Below are 15,496 nucleotides of genomic sequence, written 5' to 3' on the forward strand. Positions count from 1 at the left end.
GACCCAGGAGCCATTCATGCCCCCACCACCTGGGGTTCTGTGAGCTGCCATTTGTCGACACCTGGCACAGGTCCTAGCATACGTTAGGCATGCCATGCAGTAGGTGGCAGCGTCATTGCTGTTATTGTCACTCTGTCATTAAGAAAAGTCTGCCATTCTGGCTTTAGTGGGAGCGCCTCTGCCCCCTGACCAGTGACATGGGTCCTCCCTTCGAGGCTGGTGAGGATTTGGTGGGGCACCTCTGGCCTTGCACACACTGCTGTGTACCCCAGCCGGCCACGAGGCAGGGAGCAGCAGGCAAGCACCTCAGAGAGGGAGGAGGGGGCAGCCGCCCCCGTGCTGAGGGGCTGTCAGCACAGAACCGAGCAGCAGACCCTCCTAGCGCGACTTCCCACCTCCACCTCGAATCTCTGGGGCTTCTGGCCACTCGTTCCAGCTCTGCTGACCAACATAGCAAACAATAGTATATGCTCCACACCCTGCAGGATCCATGCTTGCACCCTGGGCTGCCCACCAACTGCGCTGGGTCCTGCTGGTGCCACCAAGGCGTGGGACACAGTGGGACCCACAGGTGTCCCCACATGGCATCCAGAGGTGTGGCGGAATTCCTGCCTCTGACCAGTGAGCAGCGGCACAGAGGGTCTCCTCGTGTGGCATCACGGAAGACGGTCCTGGGAGGCAGTGAGCATCAACCTGATTCCAAGTGGGGGCCTCACCTTTGGACACGCTCACCTACCCCACCTGGCTACTGTGTTTCCCCCCAAATAAGACCAGGTCTTATATTAAGTTGTGCTCTAAAAGACACCTTAGGGCTTATGTTCAGGGGATGTCATCCTGAAAAATCTGCTAGGGCTTATTTTCCGGTTTGGTCTTATTTTCGGGGAAACATGGCAGTGACCGGCCCACCTGGACCACCCACGTCCCCTCCTCTCCCATCTCCCACACAGACACTAAGTGCCTTTGGGCTCTGTCCTCCTTCTTCCAAACTCAGCTCACAGGAAAGTACCTGACAAAACCCCTGGCACAGGTTCAATGCCCTGTTTCCATCCCTGGGACATAGTGGGCCACCCAGCCCGGTCTGCAGACACTGTAGTGTCTGCCCCTTTCTGACCGATCCGATGTCTCAGGCACCTGTCTCCCTCCTTCATCCTATCAAACGCGTCTGACTCCCAAGTTTGCACCTTGCAGTGCCAGTTTGCCCACTCATCTGCAGATTTGAGTTGTTGCTAGTGCCCACTTCCTGTGACAGGCCTCTCCTCACTGCCCCAGAGGACTCCTGGCTCCACCTCCACAGCCTCTTCGTCCCATCTCCCTCATCTCCACACACAGCCTCATGGCGCACCTCCATTTCTCAGCCCAAACCCTAACAGCCGTCCTCATTCCTCTTTGCTCTGGACCAGTGAGTAAGGCCTATCGTTCTCCAAAACACTTAAATCCATCTGCTTCATTTGGCTCCCACCACCCTGGTCCGGGCCACCGTCACTTCCAGCCTGGACTGCAATGAGAGCCCCTGCCTGGGCCCCCACGATCTGCTCCCACAAAAGCCAGAGGCATCTTTATAAAACATGTCAGATCATGCATGAGGTAAAATTTTGCCCACAACTTTTTCACACTGCAAATCAAAGCTACCCTCTTTACCCATGGTGCCAAGGCCCTTCCTGACCTGGCACCTGCTTCCCAGACACTCTGCCCCTGGTGGTGCCTTCTTTGACCATCCCCAGTCATGCTCTGTTCCAGCACCTTCGTTTATTTTCAGTACAGCACTTCTTTCCACCTAAGAGCACTTGTTGATTGTGTGTTTACTGTCTTCCTCCTCCCATGCCTGGCACAAGAATAGTTGTAGAATTAATTAATCGTGGGTCACACATTTAGTACCACACATGCAGCATAAAGAAAAGAATGTAGCAATTTATTTCATATAACTATTCAGAGACCTCACCTCATTGCGGGTGGGAAAATGGGGGGATAGAAAAACCTAAATTTGCAAATTAATGGCACTTGGGCCTCTTCCGGTTTAACAAGTCTCTTGAGTGACTTGGTCTCTTTTGGATAGATTCTCAGTCTGTCAGCCGTCTTCCCGGGTCTGCTCCCTCTAGGAGGCACCCAAGTGTGCCGCTGGGCAGGTGTCTGGTGTCTGGTGTCTAGCACAGGGGAGCGCGGCTCAGACCACGTGGTGTCATCAGGTTCAGGCAGCGCTCTGATGCAGTTGCCGGCCTGCGTTACTTCCCAGCCAGGCGACTGCGTCTCTGAGGGTGACCAGCTGGCATCCGTGTCCAGTTGCAAATATCCAGGCCATAGCGCTCTCTGCCCCTGTGACCACAGGCTCTGCCCATCTTCCTGCTCTCTCAGCACCAACCATGGGCACTCTGGAATCTGCCAACCCAACGCAGGCCGGGAGAGGGCTGCCCGAGCCTGGGGCACAGGCTCCTGACTGCAGCCACTTCCCCTGCCAAGGCTGCCAAGGGCTGCAGGCAGTTCTGGAGGTTTTTGTGCCACCACGTTGGGGGCTCACCTGGGCATTTCTACAACGGTGTCCTCATCTAAGAGGGAAGGTGAACACCCACCTAGCCTCTCAGACCTGTCCTGCATGTGTCTCCCTTTTCCTTTCGCCAATAATCCCCCTGGGTCCAGAAGAGCTGTGCTCTCTGCCCCCTCATCCTGTCTGACCAGACCTCTGCCAACATCTGAACCTCCTCCTGCCCCATGCCATCCGTGGACCTATGCTGGGGAATGGGCTTTCCTGGAGAATAAAGAACATATCCATTTATTATTTTCAAAATATTCTCCCCATTACAAACACAAGGCTGTGAAGTCCAAATGATGACAGAATGTGCCATATGGAGGAGGATTTCCCAGTTGCTCATTCAAAGAGAAACGTGGGGGAGGGGGCTTGAGTCACCACATGAAGTACAGCAGTGTAAGAATGCCACTCTCAAGAGGACGGGGGCCAAATTCCCACTGCAAGCTGTGATTTCATTTCAGCACAACACCAGCTGTCATCCGTCTGAAGAGGAAATGGCTGCACCAGTGCCAGGTGCTCAGCACAGAGCCTGGCACACCTAGGAGCAGTGAATGCTAAAAGGTGTCCCCGTTACTCGTTCTGTTTCCCTCTGGGCTGAGGACCAGACCGGCATCACTTCGTTCACGCTTTACAAAAACGCTGGGGGAGGGGAATTACCATCTTCCTTTTGCAGTTGCAACAGAGGCTTAGCCAGATTGAGTGATTTGCCTGTGGTCAGAAAACAGGTCAGTGGGAAGTTTTGGACTTGACCTGGCTGCAGAGCCTGTCTTATGTCCCCACCATCTGCCTCCCGCAGCCCCCGCCCAGTGCTGAGCTGACAGCTCTGGGAACACACCCTGCCTTCTGGAATTGGCCAAGATCACCCTCTGCAGGTCCCCTCCCCCACAACCCCTCTCCCCCCAGCTGGGCCCAGTGATTGCCCTCACCTGGAGTGTTTCTGTCCTTCAGGCTTGATTACTTGCTGGTTGCTTTCTTTTCCAAGAAGCCACTTGAAGGAATGGAAATCAGGGCGTCTGCCAGGCAGCCCCAGGAGGCTCCTTTCTCCACTGGCCTGCGGGCAGGGGCCTGTCTGGACTGCGGGCACGGGCCTGTCTGGACTGCATAATTAAAAAGCCAGCTCTTTGTTCAACCACATCTATGGCTTTCACTAGTGTCCGGTGCACCCTACAGGAAAGTGGTCGTGCCAGGGGCTCACCTGGAGCCACTCCGCTCACCTGGAGCCACTCCCCTCACCTCAGCTTCCTTGAACTGGAAGAAACCAGGATGGTAGTGGACCGATGGTAGTCAGACCAGCCCCAACATGAAAGGTCAGACTGACAGGTGGGGGTTTGCAGGGGCAGGGCCCCCAGCCCATGGCCAGGAAGGGAAGGACCACTATGGGGCTGACAGCATGCCTCCAAATCCTGCTGTGCCACTGTCTTGCTGAGTGATGCTGGGTAAATCCTATCCCCTCTCGGGCCCATAAAATGGGGGGAGGGGGGTGTCAGTCTAAACTGGGGTCTGGGTGGCAACCTGCAGGCCTGCAGAGCAGAGCGGGTGAACGAGTGAAGCACACCATGCCTTGCAAACTAACCCGAGGTAACAGGACTTCTGCCGGGAGGCTTTTGGGAGTCTTCCTGCTTGGAAAGCAGAGGTCAGTAGTGAGAACTGTACAAAACTGCAGCCTGTATGCTCCATTGAAGGTATTCAAAACCAAAGGAGAAATAAACGTTCAAGCTCATCAAAAGAAATAGGCCATGGGCCAAGTTCAGCCAGCAGGCTGCCGCCGGGTGATTTCTGGTCTGCATGATTCCAGGTGACCTTGTTGGTCAGGTGAATAGCAAAGGACTTTACCTGTCATTTAACTACCAGAATTAGGTATTAGAAAAATCCAGGGCTTTGGAGGCAGACATTCTGGGTGCAAATTTTGCTCTACCTCTTACTGAGGGACTCCTGCAAATATTCAGTGTCTCGGTGACTCAGTTTCCTCATCTGTAATATGGGGTGAATAACAAAAGTGCCTATTTCAACATCATTGTTGTACAGATTGAATGAGATTACTGTCTCTAATGTGCCTGACACGCAGTAAGCCCTCAGCTGTGGTAGCTACGGTTATAATTAATTAGGAGCAAGTCTCCATCGGGCTGAGTGAACTCTCACTAGGCCCCCAATCTAATAGAGTTCATCACCACAATCTTTAGTTCATTAAATTTTATTCTTTTCCATAAAATTATTATGTTAAGTGTTACACTAAGTATGATTTAATTTGTGGGCTATACTATTTTTCAAATAAATGAATTCCCAAAGCCAAGGGGAAAATGCCTTTGTCAGGTGAAGTGACGTTGGCTTGATGGAAATTTATGATAGAAGATCAATAAGCAGAGACACCAGCAAGATGCAGCTGCCTCAGAAGAAGCCCTCAGATTTCTCTATCCTATGTTCCTGGCACATTTCAGCCAAAAGAGCCCAGAACCAAAAACAGGGAAGAGAAATTAATATTTATTGAGTGGAGCTCTGACTTGGGAGTCAGATGGCCTTCTGGTCCTAATGCTACTACTTACTAGCAGCATGGCCTTCCATTAGTCACTCAGCCTCTGGGCCTCAGTTGCCTAACCTGCAAAATGGGAATAACAACACCTATCTCATGGGGAAGGGAGGGCTAAGAGGAGTAAACAATGTATGTAAAAGGCTTAGTACCCAGTAGACACTCAATAAATGGTGGCTAGGAAGTTTCTCTAGAATACAATTCACAGGAGGCTCACTGCTTGCTGCTCCTGTCCGAGAAAGGAACTGGCCAGCCTCTTACTAACAATACTCAGCCATCTCCCAAAGGGCTTGAGTTTCAGAAAAACACAGTTTGGTACTGTTCCACTGAGTTCCAACCACCCCGTTCATTCTTCTAAAGACCATTACTATCAAAATACCCAATGTGCCCGATATACATATTTGCAAATTAATTCTATCAAAGAGGTATAGTAAATGATCTGCATTGTCCAATTAATGCCAGAGGCCCTTCAATCCTAGCTCACAAGAGTCTTGGTGGGTAACCCGTCTTCTCCGATCCAATCCAATCTTCTTTGGCCTGACTTAGTTTGGAAATGGAGATGAAGTCACTGCGACCACTTGGCCCCAGATGAGACTCTCAGAGATTTGCTGAAAACATCCCAAAGTCAGGCAGAAGGACAGGCTGGCAAAGAGATGGCGTGTAATGGAGGCTGGGCACCGTGGCTGATGACCAAGTTTTGGCTCCCATGGGTCTTGTAGGACTTGCTTCCGAGGCATCGGCTGAAGGAAAAACCACATGAGCCTGTAGCTGTGAGCTGTCCCCTCGTGTGGTCTTCATAAGGTGGCAGCAGTCTTCCTGGAGGTTCACAGATTCTGGTACAATCTCCAGGCACCATCTCAGTCCTCCACCTGTTTGAGCTTTGCACCAGCCCCAGGGGGATGGGTATATAGTGCCATTTTACAGATAAGGACAAAAAAGGCCCAGAGAGTTTAATAACTTGTCCAAAGTCACCAAACTAGTAAGAGGCATGCCCGTTGTAAAGAATCATGGAATCTACACATTTGAAGAAGATTTGGGCTCACTCCACCCTTGGGAATCTCAGAATACGCTGTTCACACTCTGAAACCAGCAGGATTCCATGAGGGAAGGAAAACTGAGTCTATTCCTTGGTCCTTCTCCAAGCCAATAATTAGTCCTGGCCAATCAGAATCAGGTATAGTTTGGGGGACTCTCTGCCCTTCGCTGCTGTCAGCGCTGTCACCTGGGGCTGGGGGTGGAGCTGCAGGAGCCAACACGGGCAATGGTAAGAGAGAGTCCGAGGGTCGGACAGCCTGGGGTCGAGTTCCAGCTCTGCCTCTTACAAGCCGTGTGACCTTGGGCAAGTAGCTTTACTTCTCGAGGCTTTCACATAAAATAAAAATTGCAACTGATAGATTTTATTGAGTGCTTACCATGGGCCACGCATAGCTCTAAGCTCTTTGCTTGCATTCTTTTATCATCTCAGCAACCGTATGAGGTAGAATGTGTCATTGTCCCCATCTTACAGATGAGGAAACATTAATAGTGAAATTTCAAAAAACCCTGAGGTGGTAGGGAAAATACATCCATGCAAAGGTTCAGCTCAGCGCTCCTCACTGGCTTTCAGCAGCCAGAGGTCAGCAGACGCTCCCTGTAAAGGGCCAGACGGTAAATACTTTAGGCTTTCAGGGCCATACAGCCTGTCAGAACTCTTCAACTCTGCCGTTGCAGCACGAATGCAGCCGCAGACAATATGTAAATGGCGGGTTGGGTTGTGTTCCAATAAAACTTGAGAAAAACAGGCAGTGGGCTGTGGTTGCCCGTGGGCTGTCGTCTGCTGACCCCCGACCGAGGTGAAGGGCTTCTCCTACTTCTTAGGGCCAATCCTGCAAAACATCCATCTGTCCCCTTTCCCTGACTTTTGACTTCTAAGGGCCTGAGCCCCACTTGCTGGAGAGGCTGACATAATGAGGTAAGAAAGAAGATGAGGACGTAGGGTGACGTGGGGATGGGAAACAGCGCAGGCCAGAGAAGGTGGCTGGTCTCTAACAGCCAGGGAAGTGGCAGAGTCCCAGCAGGGACAGTATTTGGGTCGGGCTGGCAGGAAAATGGGTCAGTCTTCAGGAGCAAGGAGGGAGACCTGCCTGGGTAGGACCAAGACCCCAGGTTCTGACTGGACAGAGGAATAGGTCTGGAAACAGGAAGCATTAGATGGTGGCTGAGGCAAGAAGGCTGAGTTAAGGGCTCATCTCCAGCCCTTGGGGGGGGATGCAAATACAAAGGGAAACTGAGGCAGAGTCCATTCAAAGAATGAGGCAAAGAGGGGGTTGGAGAAGCTGTGAATGACTGTGGACCTTGTCTACTGGTAAGAGGTGGCCACCGAGATCCAGGAGGCTGCCCGTGGCAGGGTGGGCTCAGGACTAGCCAAGAGCCGGGCCTCCAGCTGAGACCGGGTGGGAAGCCAGTCAAACCCTCACAGGAAAAGTAGCCAGGGCCTCCTCCTCTGCACAAAAAGAGAATGCCACAATTCAGCCCTTGCTGAGCCCACTGGGTAGCTCAAGAAAGACCTGTTGCTTCATCAAATCCATTCAGTTCAATAGACATTAGTTAAATACCTACTACATGCCAAACCCTGGGGCTACAGAGACAGGACATACCCTGAACGCTGTCAGAGTCTACAAGTGAGATGAATATATGCACAACTTCCTATAAATACCAGATAAAATGTTCACGGAAGCATGACCAAGCACAACTGGGACAGAGGAGCGTCCTGACTGCAGGAAGGCCATTCAGAAGAGTTCGTTAGTAAATCAGAACGATCATTTCTGTACCCTCAACATAGGGACGCACTGGTGAATGATCTACCACCTCTCTTTCTAGAACTCGTGAAACACTTAAACATTTGAGAACTTGTTTTCCCCTGAGAAGCATGAAGCTAATCAGACTTCTCAGAAGAAAAGAGAAGCCTCTTAATCACCAACATTAAGAAAATGTCTCATGCACTTATAGTCCTTCCGAGAGAATGGACTTCAAATCAGTTGTGTATTTCTCTCACCAAATGATCTGAAAGGAAGCCTTATCCTCAACAATCGTACTTTAGTACTTAAGGGACATTAGGAGTTTTAAAAGTTTAGAAGAAATGGTTGTCAGGAACTGAACTCTAGCTCTATACACTGATTTTAAAAAACCCCAGGCTCACAAAGATAATAAAAAATGCATTTAATAGCATGTCAGTACACAGCTTAAATGTATATTAAGTCTTCTTTTAGTCAGTGCATTACAGGGAGAGAAGAGAAATACCATTTGTGAATGCACAGTCAAATGCTAAGTATCAGTGCTGCTAAATCTTGGTGTTCTTACACTATTAAAATTCTGTTTTATGAAACATAACTCCAGGTGCAGTGCTCTGTGCCAGCGTGGGGAATCGTCTGGTCCAGTATGCAATCTACAGTTTTAAATTGAATTGTATACAAGTATTAACAAAAGAATAAAATTTATTATTCACAAAACTAAAGTGGTTATCATAAAGCTTACAAGAAAGTACAGCCTAGAACGAATGAGTTGAAAAACTAGTTTGAAAAAGAATGAAACTCACTGGACACTTTTGGAAAATGATATTATAAAACAAAGAAACCAATTGGCACAGTTTAACCACCTAATTTCTAAGTGCACTTTGTAATGGTCCTTGCAAGCTGCCACTTTTCCCAGGATAATGACAAAAAGCTTCAGTCAAGTGTCACTGGCTTATGGTGACGGGTTTTTTATTGCATTGCCAAGAGTGGATTTTAAGAAAAAACACTACAAAGGTTTCAAAAACCCTATTTATTCTCTATCATCAAAAATAGCAACAGGGGGACTTATACAACTTTTCTGTGAGTACCCACCAGTCTATTTTTTTTTTCTTAAAAAAAATAGAAGTTAGTTAAAGAAAAATGATTTGGTTTTTTAAAAAATAATGTAAGGAAACACTTAATCAGATAGCCCAAGGAGTCATCAGAAATATGTGTAGCAAGAAAGCTTCATTTTTGGCCCTCTCCGGCCTTTGCACGTCTTTTACTAAACTAGAAAGAGAATGTACAGTACCAATGTGTTCCCCAACCTGCTTGGATCAAATTGTTTTGTTTTTAAACCCATTATTGCTAAACCAGAGTGTTGACACTGAGAGCCGAGGAGTCCACTCATAGAGGATAAAATTGAGAGGCTGCTTCTGAGGACTGGATCTCCACCTGCGCCATTTTGAACTGGGTACACTGCAGCCATTTGCGGAGGGCCACCAACCCGGCACTGCTCTGGGCCGAGCCCGGCAGCGTCCTCAGGCTGTGGTGGTTGACGTTGTTCTGAATGGCCTGGAGGCGAAGCTGGAGTCCCGCCGATAGGTGCTGTTAAGACAGGGCAAGGCATTCCATTTAGTTTCTTGCTTCCCTAACGTTCACTGTCAACCCAGGGACTGCCCGCCTGGACTACTTCTGCAGGCAGAACTTATACATGGTTCAGGGGCTGTCTGGCCTGAAGAGGGCCCACTCTCAAATGTGGCAATGCTCTGGGCAGGGCACATGGGCCAGCACCATGTTTGTAAAATCAATCTGACCCAAATCCATCCAAACCATGCCATTCCCATCTTGACTCATTTATTGCAACAGGAACTTAAAGCGGACATCCAGGTATGGGGCTGAGACCTATACTTGTCCCCCAGGAGCCAGTCACCATATGAGCCTAGTGTCGTGGTGAAGTGGCCTGGCTCTGTCGCCGGGCTCCCTGTGTTTAAATCCTGGCTTCCCTGTGGACAACTTTAAAAACAAGCTTTTTTGGTCTGTTTGGATTTTCTCGTGGGCAAAGGGTGGGGTTGGTAACACTTACTTCATGGGGTTTTTGTAAAAATAAATGCGTTAACAGAGGGTTTAGAACAAAACTTGGCGCACAGTAAGTGCTCACGACATTTTAGTGATGGTTATAATCTCTGTTCTCATGTTAATGCCCACAAAGAAGCTAGGTGGTAAACTACTTATTTTCTGAGCTTTTCATCAATTCTGCGGGCCTACTCTTAGCAGTCCGTGCAATGTCAACCACCAGGTTACCAACAGGCAGGGTGAGAGGCAACCTAGAATGTCCTGAGGTGGAAGGACAAGCACTTGGCACAATAAAAATGAGATGAGGTTTTTAGCAGTGCCAACGCACCCACCCGTGGCCACAAACAGGACAACGTCATGAATGAGGACTCAGCCTGCAGTCACTGCTGATAGCTGCGTTTCTCGCTCAGTGTCTGGGGACCTTGAGGTCCCCGCTTTCCTTCCACTAGCATCCCTCCCCAACTCTAAGAAGAAATTTAGCAAGAAGGTTTCCATCTTTCCCCTTGCCCCACCCTCATATTCCTAGTTCCATAGACAGGGCCCAGTTTTGGATGGAGCTGGTGGCTAGCTCTGTCATCTTAATGTCAAGCCCCAGTAACTGCATTTACTGGTCATGGAGTAGCTTTGGCCCTACCGTGATGATGTGTCACTCGAGGTAGGACCTGGCTGTGGGAAATACACTTATCAGGTTATTCTCCTTCCTGCCTGCAGGGCCCTGTCCAAGCGACTCTTCCTTCTCGTCTGACTTTTTCTCATGTGTAAAAGAATGAGAGGGCAAGCAGGTTCCTTGGAGCCCAATTCTGCCATTCATTCAAAGCTATCCTTTCTTAATAGAATTTTTCCCATCCCAAAAAGTCAATTTCAGTGGCCAGGAAATAGCACTGGACATGCCTGGGCCCAGATCCCACAGGTATCCTTTGAAGGTAGAACAGCTGTCCAGCCTCCATTCTAGTCAGTAACTGAGACTCACCCAGACTCTGGCATCCCCGCCCCCCCTCCATCCTCATCAACAGTGAACTGCAGGACAATGGCTCCCACTGTCACTTCAGCCCGCAGGCCTCTGACCTGGCCCACAGGGTCTGCTGCACTAGCAGCCCCCTAAGACCAGGGGCAGGTGGAATGCATGTTTCTCCACAGGAAGTGGAGCATGAACGAGCCCTGTGATGTCGTGACACTCTCTGGAGGGACTGAGCCTCTGGTCCACGGGCATGACTCACCTTGATATTTGACTGAATCATTGGCAACCACATAGGGATCAGCTGTGTGGAGAAACACAGAGGCTTCGTTATTGCTGGTCTCCCTTCTCCCACCTAAGCTTCGGGTCACAACAGATCCCTTCAACATTGCAAAAGGATGTGGGCCCCTCCTGCAGAGTTACCCGTTACCAGAAAAACGTCTCCCTGAGGCCAAACCCTGTTGAGCTGGAGGCATTTGGTGATTAATCAGAACCCTATGAGTGCCTGGAACACACACTTTAAACGACGGATTGTCTCTCGAAAGAGACCAAGCACAGGAAACTAAATGTGTATTTACTTAATTAAATCCTCACTTTCTTGAAACACAGTTTCCTCCACGGAGCTTTAGAACTGAGTTTCCGAGGAGCGTGGCGACTCTATCTGCCCATAGTCATTAAGAAAATACTGCCGGGAAGTGGCTGGTTGAAATGCTTCAGTGACAGGAAGAGACGAGCCCTGAAATCACCTGGCTGTGATGTGGAAGGTGAGACACGGCCAGAGTGAGTCAGGCCAGGGCTTTGTGCAGTGTGGGCGGGGAGAGAGGCTGTCAGAGTGAAGGGCTGCGGTGCCTGCCCTCTGCCACCTCTGACTGGCCCTTAGCCCCTCTGCTGAGGCCCTTCCCAGGAGGGCCCAGGGTGCCCGGCCCCTCGAGAGCCTCCAGCAGCAGCGCTCCTCTGTCTGCTTTGCTCTCAGCTACACTTCAGCCCTCTGGAACGTAAATAAATACCTGTGCCCTCCTAAACCCGGAAGTCAGGGACAGAAGACAACGTTGCCCAACGTGTGTCCCACGGAACTCTAGTTTGGTGGGATTTAAATGGGGTGGGGGGCTATGGTCCGAAGAGTTCGGATTTGGACCAGACTTCTTTAGTTTCTGTATTTCAGTGCTGCTTGGATCTTCAATACGTTACTATGCATCACATCACTTCATTCCCTGCTCCTCCTAACCCTCTATTCCAATACAGTACAGTTGTTATGGACTGAATTGTGTCCCCTCAAGTAGATATTGTAACCTACCCGTCTCAGATGTGACTTTATTTGGAAATGGGGTCACCACAGATGTAATTAGTTAAGATGAGGCCATTCTAGAGTAGGATGGGCCCTAACCCAGTATGACCAGTGTCCCTTATAAAAAGGGGAAGTCTGGACACAGACACACTCTGGGAGAACGCCATGTGAGAGGAAGGCAGAGACCTACAAGCCAAGGAGCACTGAAGACTGCCAGCCGCCCCCGGAGCTGGGGAAGAGGCTGGGGCAGGGGCTCCCTCCCAGTCTCAGAAGGAACCCGCCCTGCCGACGCCTTGATCTTGGACTTCCAGCCTCCAGTACTGGCAGATAATAAGTTTCCGTTGTTTACGACACCTAATGTGTCATAACTGTTTCAGCAGCTGTAGCAAAGAAATACAAGAGCACCCCAGGAAGCAAACCCTAGAGGCAGGAGTGTGTGGAGAGGTGAGGAGGTGGTAGGGTTTCACACGATACGGGACGGTATGGGTCTCAGGGGAGGGCCACGGAAAACAAGGTTAGAAAAGCAGAGGGGAGGCCTCTCGTCATCTACCGGCAGATGACCTGGGATGCCACATGAGGAGCTTGGATTTTATTCCAAATTCAATGGGTGAGCCCACGCAGCACGAGCAGACCGTGCTCCAACGGGCCAAGACCACTGAGGAAGGATGGAGGAAGGAGGCAGGGGCCCAGGGTGGAGACTGCCGCCATGGTCCAGGTAAGAGCAGAGACGGCTTCTGGGATGGAGCAGGATGCTGCCTGCAGAGATCATCTGTGAGCATCTGAGGACTAGTTTGCTCTTTGAGTGAGGAAAAGCCAAAGAAAAGGCTGAGGTTTGTCGCCGTGGCAAACTGGAAGACAGCGATGCAATGAATAAAATGAGAGAACCAGGAAGAGAGCCTTGGGGATGGGGGACAGTGTATAAATGACCTCTCTCTTCACTAGTCATGGCCATAGGCTGCTGGTCTCATTTAATTCAACAAAACTTTAAAAAGAAAAAAGAAAAAAAAACTTGCTGAAGTGATAAATGACATTTCTCTCTGTGCTTTTGTTCCCAAGGCTAAATGTGACTGTTGTTCTGCTCTCAACAGTCTGCTGATGTGTATCATTTGCTAATTTGACTTCCAGTGAGGTTTACGCCTAAAAACAGTGTTTACGCGGCAGCCAGTTACTACTGAGCCTCTAACATAAATACTGTGTGTAGAAATGAAGGATGGTGTGCCCCAGAAGATGTAATGGGACTAAAATGCAAAATATCAGGAAGTGACACCCTCTCCCTGCCTCCCTCTGCCACCAACACTCATAATAGAACTGTGGGATTACACATGTCTGTGCCAGATAAGGCTATGCTCCTGACTCTTGGTAGAACTGGCTCATCCAGGCATTCTCAATGCGAAAAGAATTAATGAGTCTAACCGCTTCCTCCACAATGTTTATACATCAAGAACTAAGCCCTGAGGGTGCTAACGTCTACAGATTTCTACTGACTTTTGATATATTGGATATGGAAGCAGGCCCATATGTCTCTTGATATTTAGGGAAATACATGAACTAACCTCTAGTTAAGAACCCTGAGGGACCAGGAGGGCAGGGACCAGGGAGCACTGAGTACTCTGACCCTGGGGGACACCTTTTCCAGTGCTGTCCCTGGGGTTAAGGGCCTGTGAGGCAATCAAGGCAATAGAGAGGTTGGTTTTAGAAGGCTTTTTTGTATTTTATTTCCCCATTCATGTACCATCTAACCATAAGACTCTAAAATATACCTCCAAAGGACCTTCAGGTTCATGCTTTACAAATCACATGACTAAAGCTTCAGGTTAAATCTCATGATTATTGATAGCATTATATAATCTGCAGTCATCCTATTTTAGGAATGCTAATTTGACTTATTGAGTAACATTCATTTCAGTTCCCTTTTGCTACTGGCTCCTACAAAGTTGTCAGTAAGAATTAGATCTAATGTATTTTAAGCTCTGTAATGTTATGATAAAGTTGGTTGGGTTCTGTTTTGTTTTGATTTTTCTTCTCCAGAAACAATATCTGAAAAACTGAAGGACATTTAAAAAACTCGATTGTTTTTCACCAAATAAAGGTGACACCTTTTTCTCTTATCTTGGTTTATGCTACAGGATAAATCGAAGCTGTCCTGCTTGGTTGGACTGTGTTCATTTCACTCCATGCTGTTGCAGCCCTCAAAATTAAAATTAGTTGTGAAACTCTCTCTTTCAGTAAAGATGGAGCAACAAAGACCTGCTTTACCCACCTGCCTGAAACAACTAACATTCCAGATGGAATCTATAAACAACGGTTTTCAGACACTGAGCACCAGCAGTGCCAAACAGCGATCACTGAGGGAGAGGAAACAAACAAGGTGAACCCTACAATTAGCCTAGAAAATTTTCAGGTAGGAGCACAGCCTGGCGGTCTTTCTGAGTTGAGGAGATGGAGCCAGGTGTCCAGGGAGGCCAATGTGGCTAGAGTTTGTAAGGCAGAGACCTCGAGAGAAAAAGGTGCAGAGAGAGAGGAAGAACTCTGAAGAGGTGTATAGGGTTTCCCTTGAGTCTTCAGCTGAATAGTTGACCAGTGCACACGTATGAGAAAACCCAAAAAGATTAGAGGGAAAAATCCCTGGTGATCACATAGGGCCAGCAATAGTTTGTGTTTCTACTAGGTAGAGTGGGAAAATCTTATAAATCCTAGAACATCAATTAGAGTACTCAAGGTATTACCTGAGTAGTGAAGAAATATTAGCCCTAGACAGAATGCTGCTTTGATCCCACCTAACGAGCTTAAAAGCAAATCTCAAAGGATAAAACCATTTCTAAGTGATTTAACTGTGTCACAGAATACAGCTCAAGAATACTTATAGGAATGCAAAAATATCCAGCCCCCAAGAAAGTCAAATTCAATATGTCAGGAATTCAATAAAAAAGTTACCATGCATGCAAAGAAGCAGAAAAATGTGACCCACAATGAGAAGAAAACTCAAGCAACTGGAGAAGACCCAAAAATGACACAGATAACAATTCGTAGACAAGGACATTAAAACAGTTACTATAACTCTAGTCAATATGGTCAAGGAGGTAAAGGAAATATTGAATATGTTGAATAGGCACATAGAAGAAAGTAGCTAAAGAAACAATGGCTGATTCTTTTCCAAATATAATGAAAACTATAAATCTAAGAAGCTCAACAAACCCAAGCACAAGAAACATAAAGTAAACCACACCAAGTTGTTTCATCATCAAACTGTTTAACAACGATAAAGAGAAAAATCTTAAAAGCAGCCAAAGAAAAAAGACGTATCACAGACAGAAGAAAAAAAGAATGCTACAGATTTCTTGCCGGAAACAAGGTAAACAAGAAGACAGCGGGGGAACAACATCTT

The 15,496-nt window shown here is 48.4% G+C and overlaps 1 protein-coding gene across 17 annotated transcripts in view; it reads right to left on the reverse strand.

The window, feature by feature from the left end:
* Positions 1-8,226: 8,226 nt before the first annotated feature.
* Positions 8,227-15,496, reverse strand: part of UNC79 (unc-79 homolog, NALCN channel complex subunit) — a 233,123-nt gene continuing 225,853 nt past the window's right edge. For all 17 annotated transcript variants that reach the window (XM_074327017.1, XM_019745590.2, XM_074327014.1 and 14 more), the window contains 2 exons: positions 11,089-11,130; positions 8,227-9,403 (listed from right to left, as the gene is read on the reverse strand). In XM_074327017.1, the coding sequence (XP_074183118.1) occupies positions 9,203-9,403; positions 11,089-11,130 (243 nt within the window). In that variant the 3' untranslated portion in view covers positions 8,227-9,202. The remainder of the gene's footprint in view (positions 9,404-11,088; positions 11,131-15,496) is intronic.

This window comes from Rhinolophus sinicus, linkage group LG03 (assembly GCF_036562045.2).
Source record: "Rhinolophus sinicus isolate RSC01 linkage group LG03, ASM3656204v1, whole genome shotgun sequence".
NCBI lineage: Eukaryota > Metazoa > Chordata > Mammalia > Chiroptera > Rhinolophidae > Rhinolophus > Rhinolophus sinicus.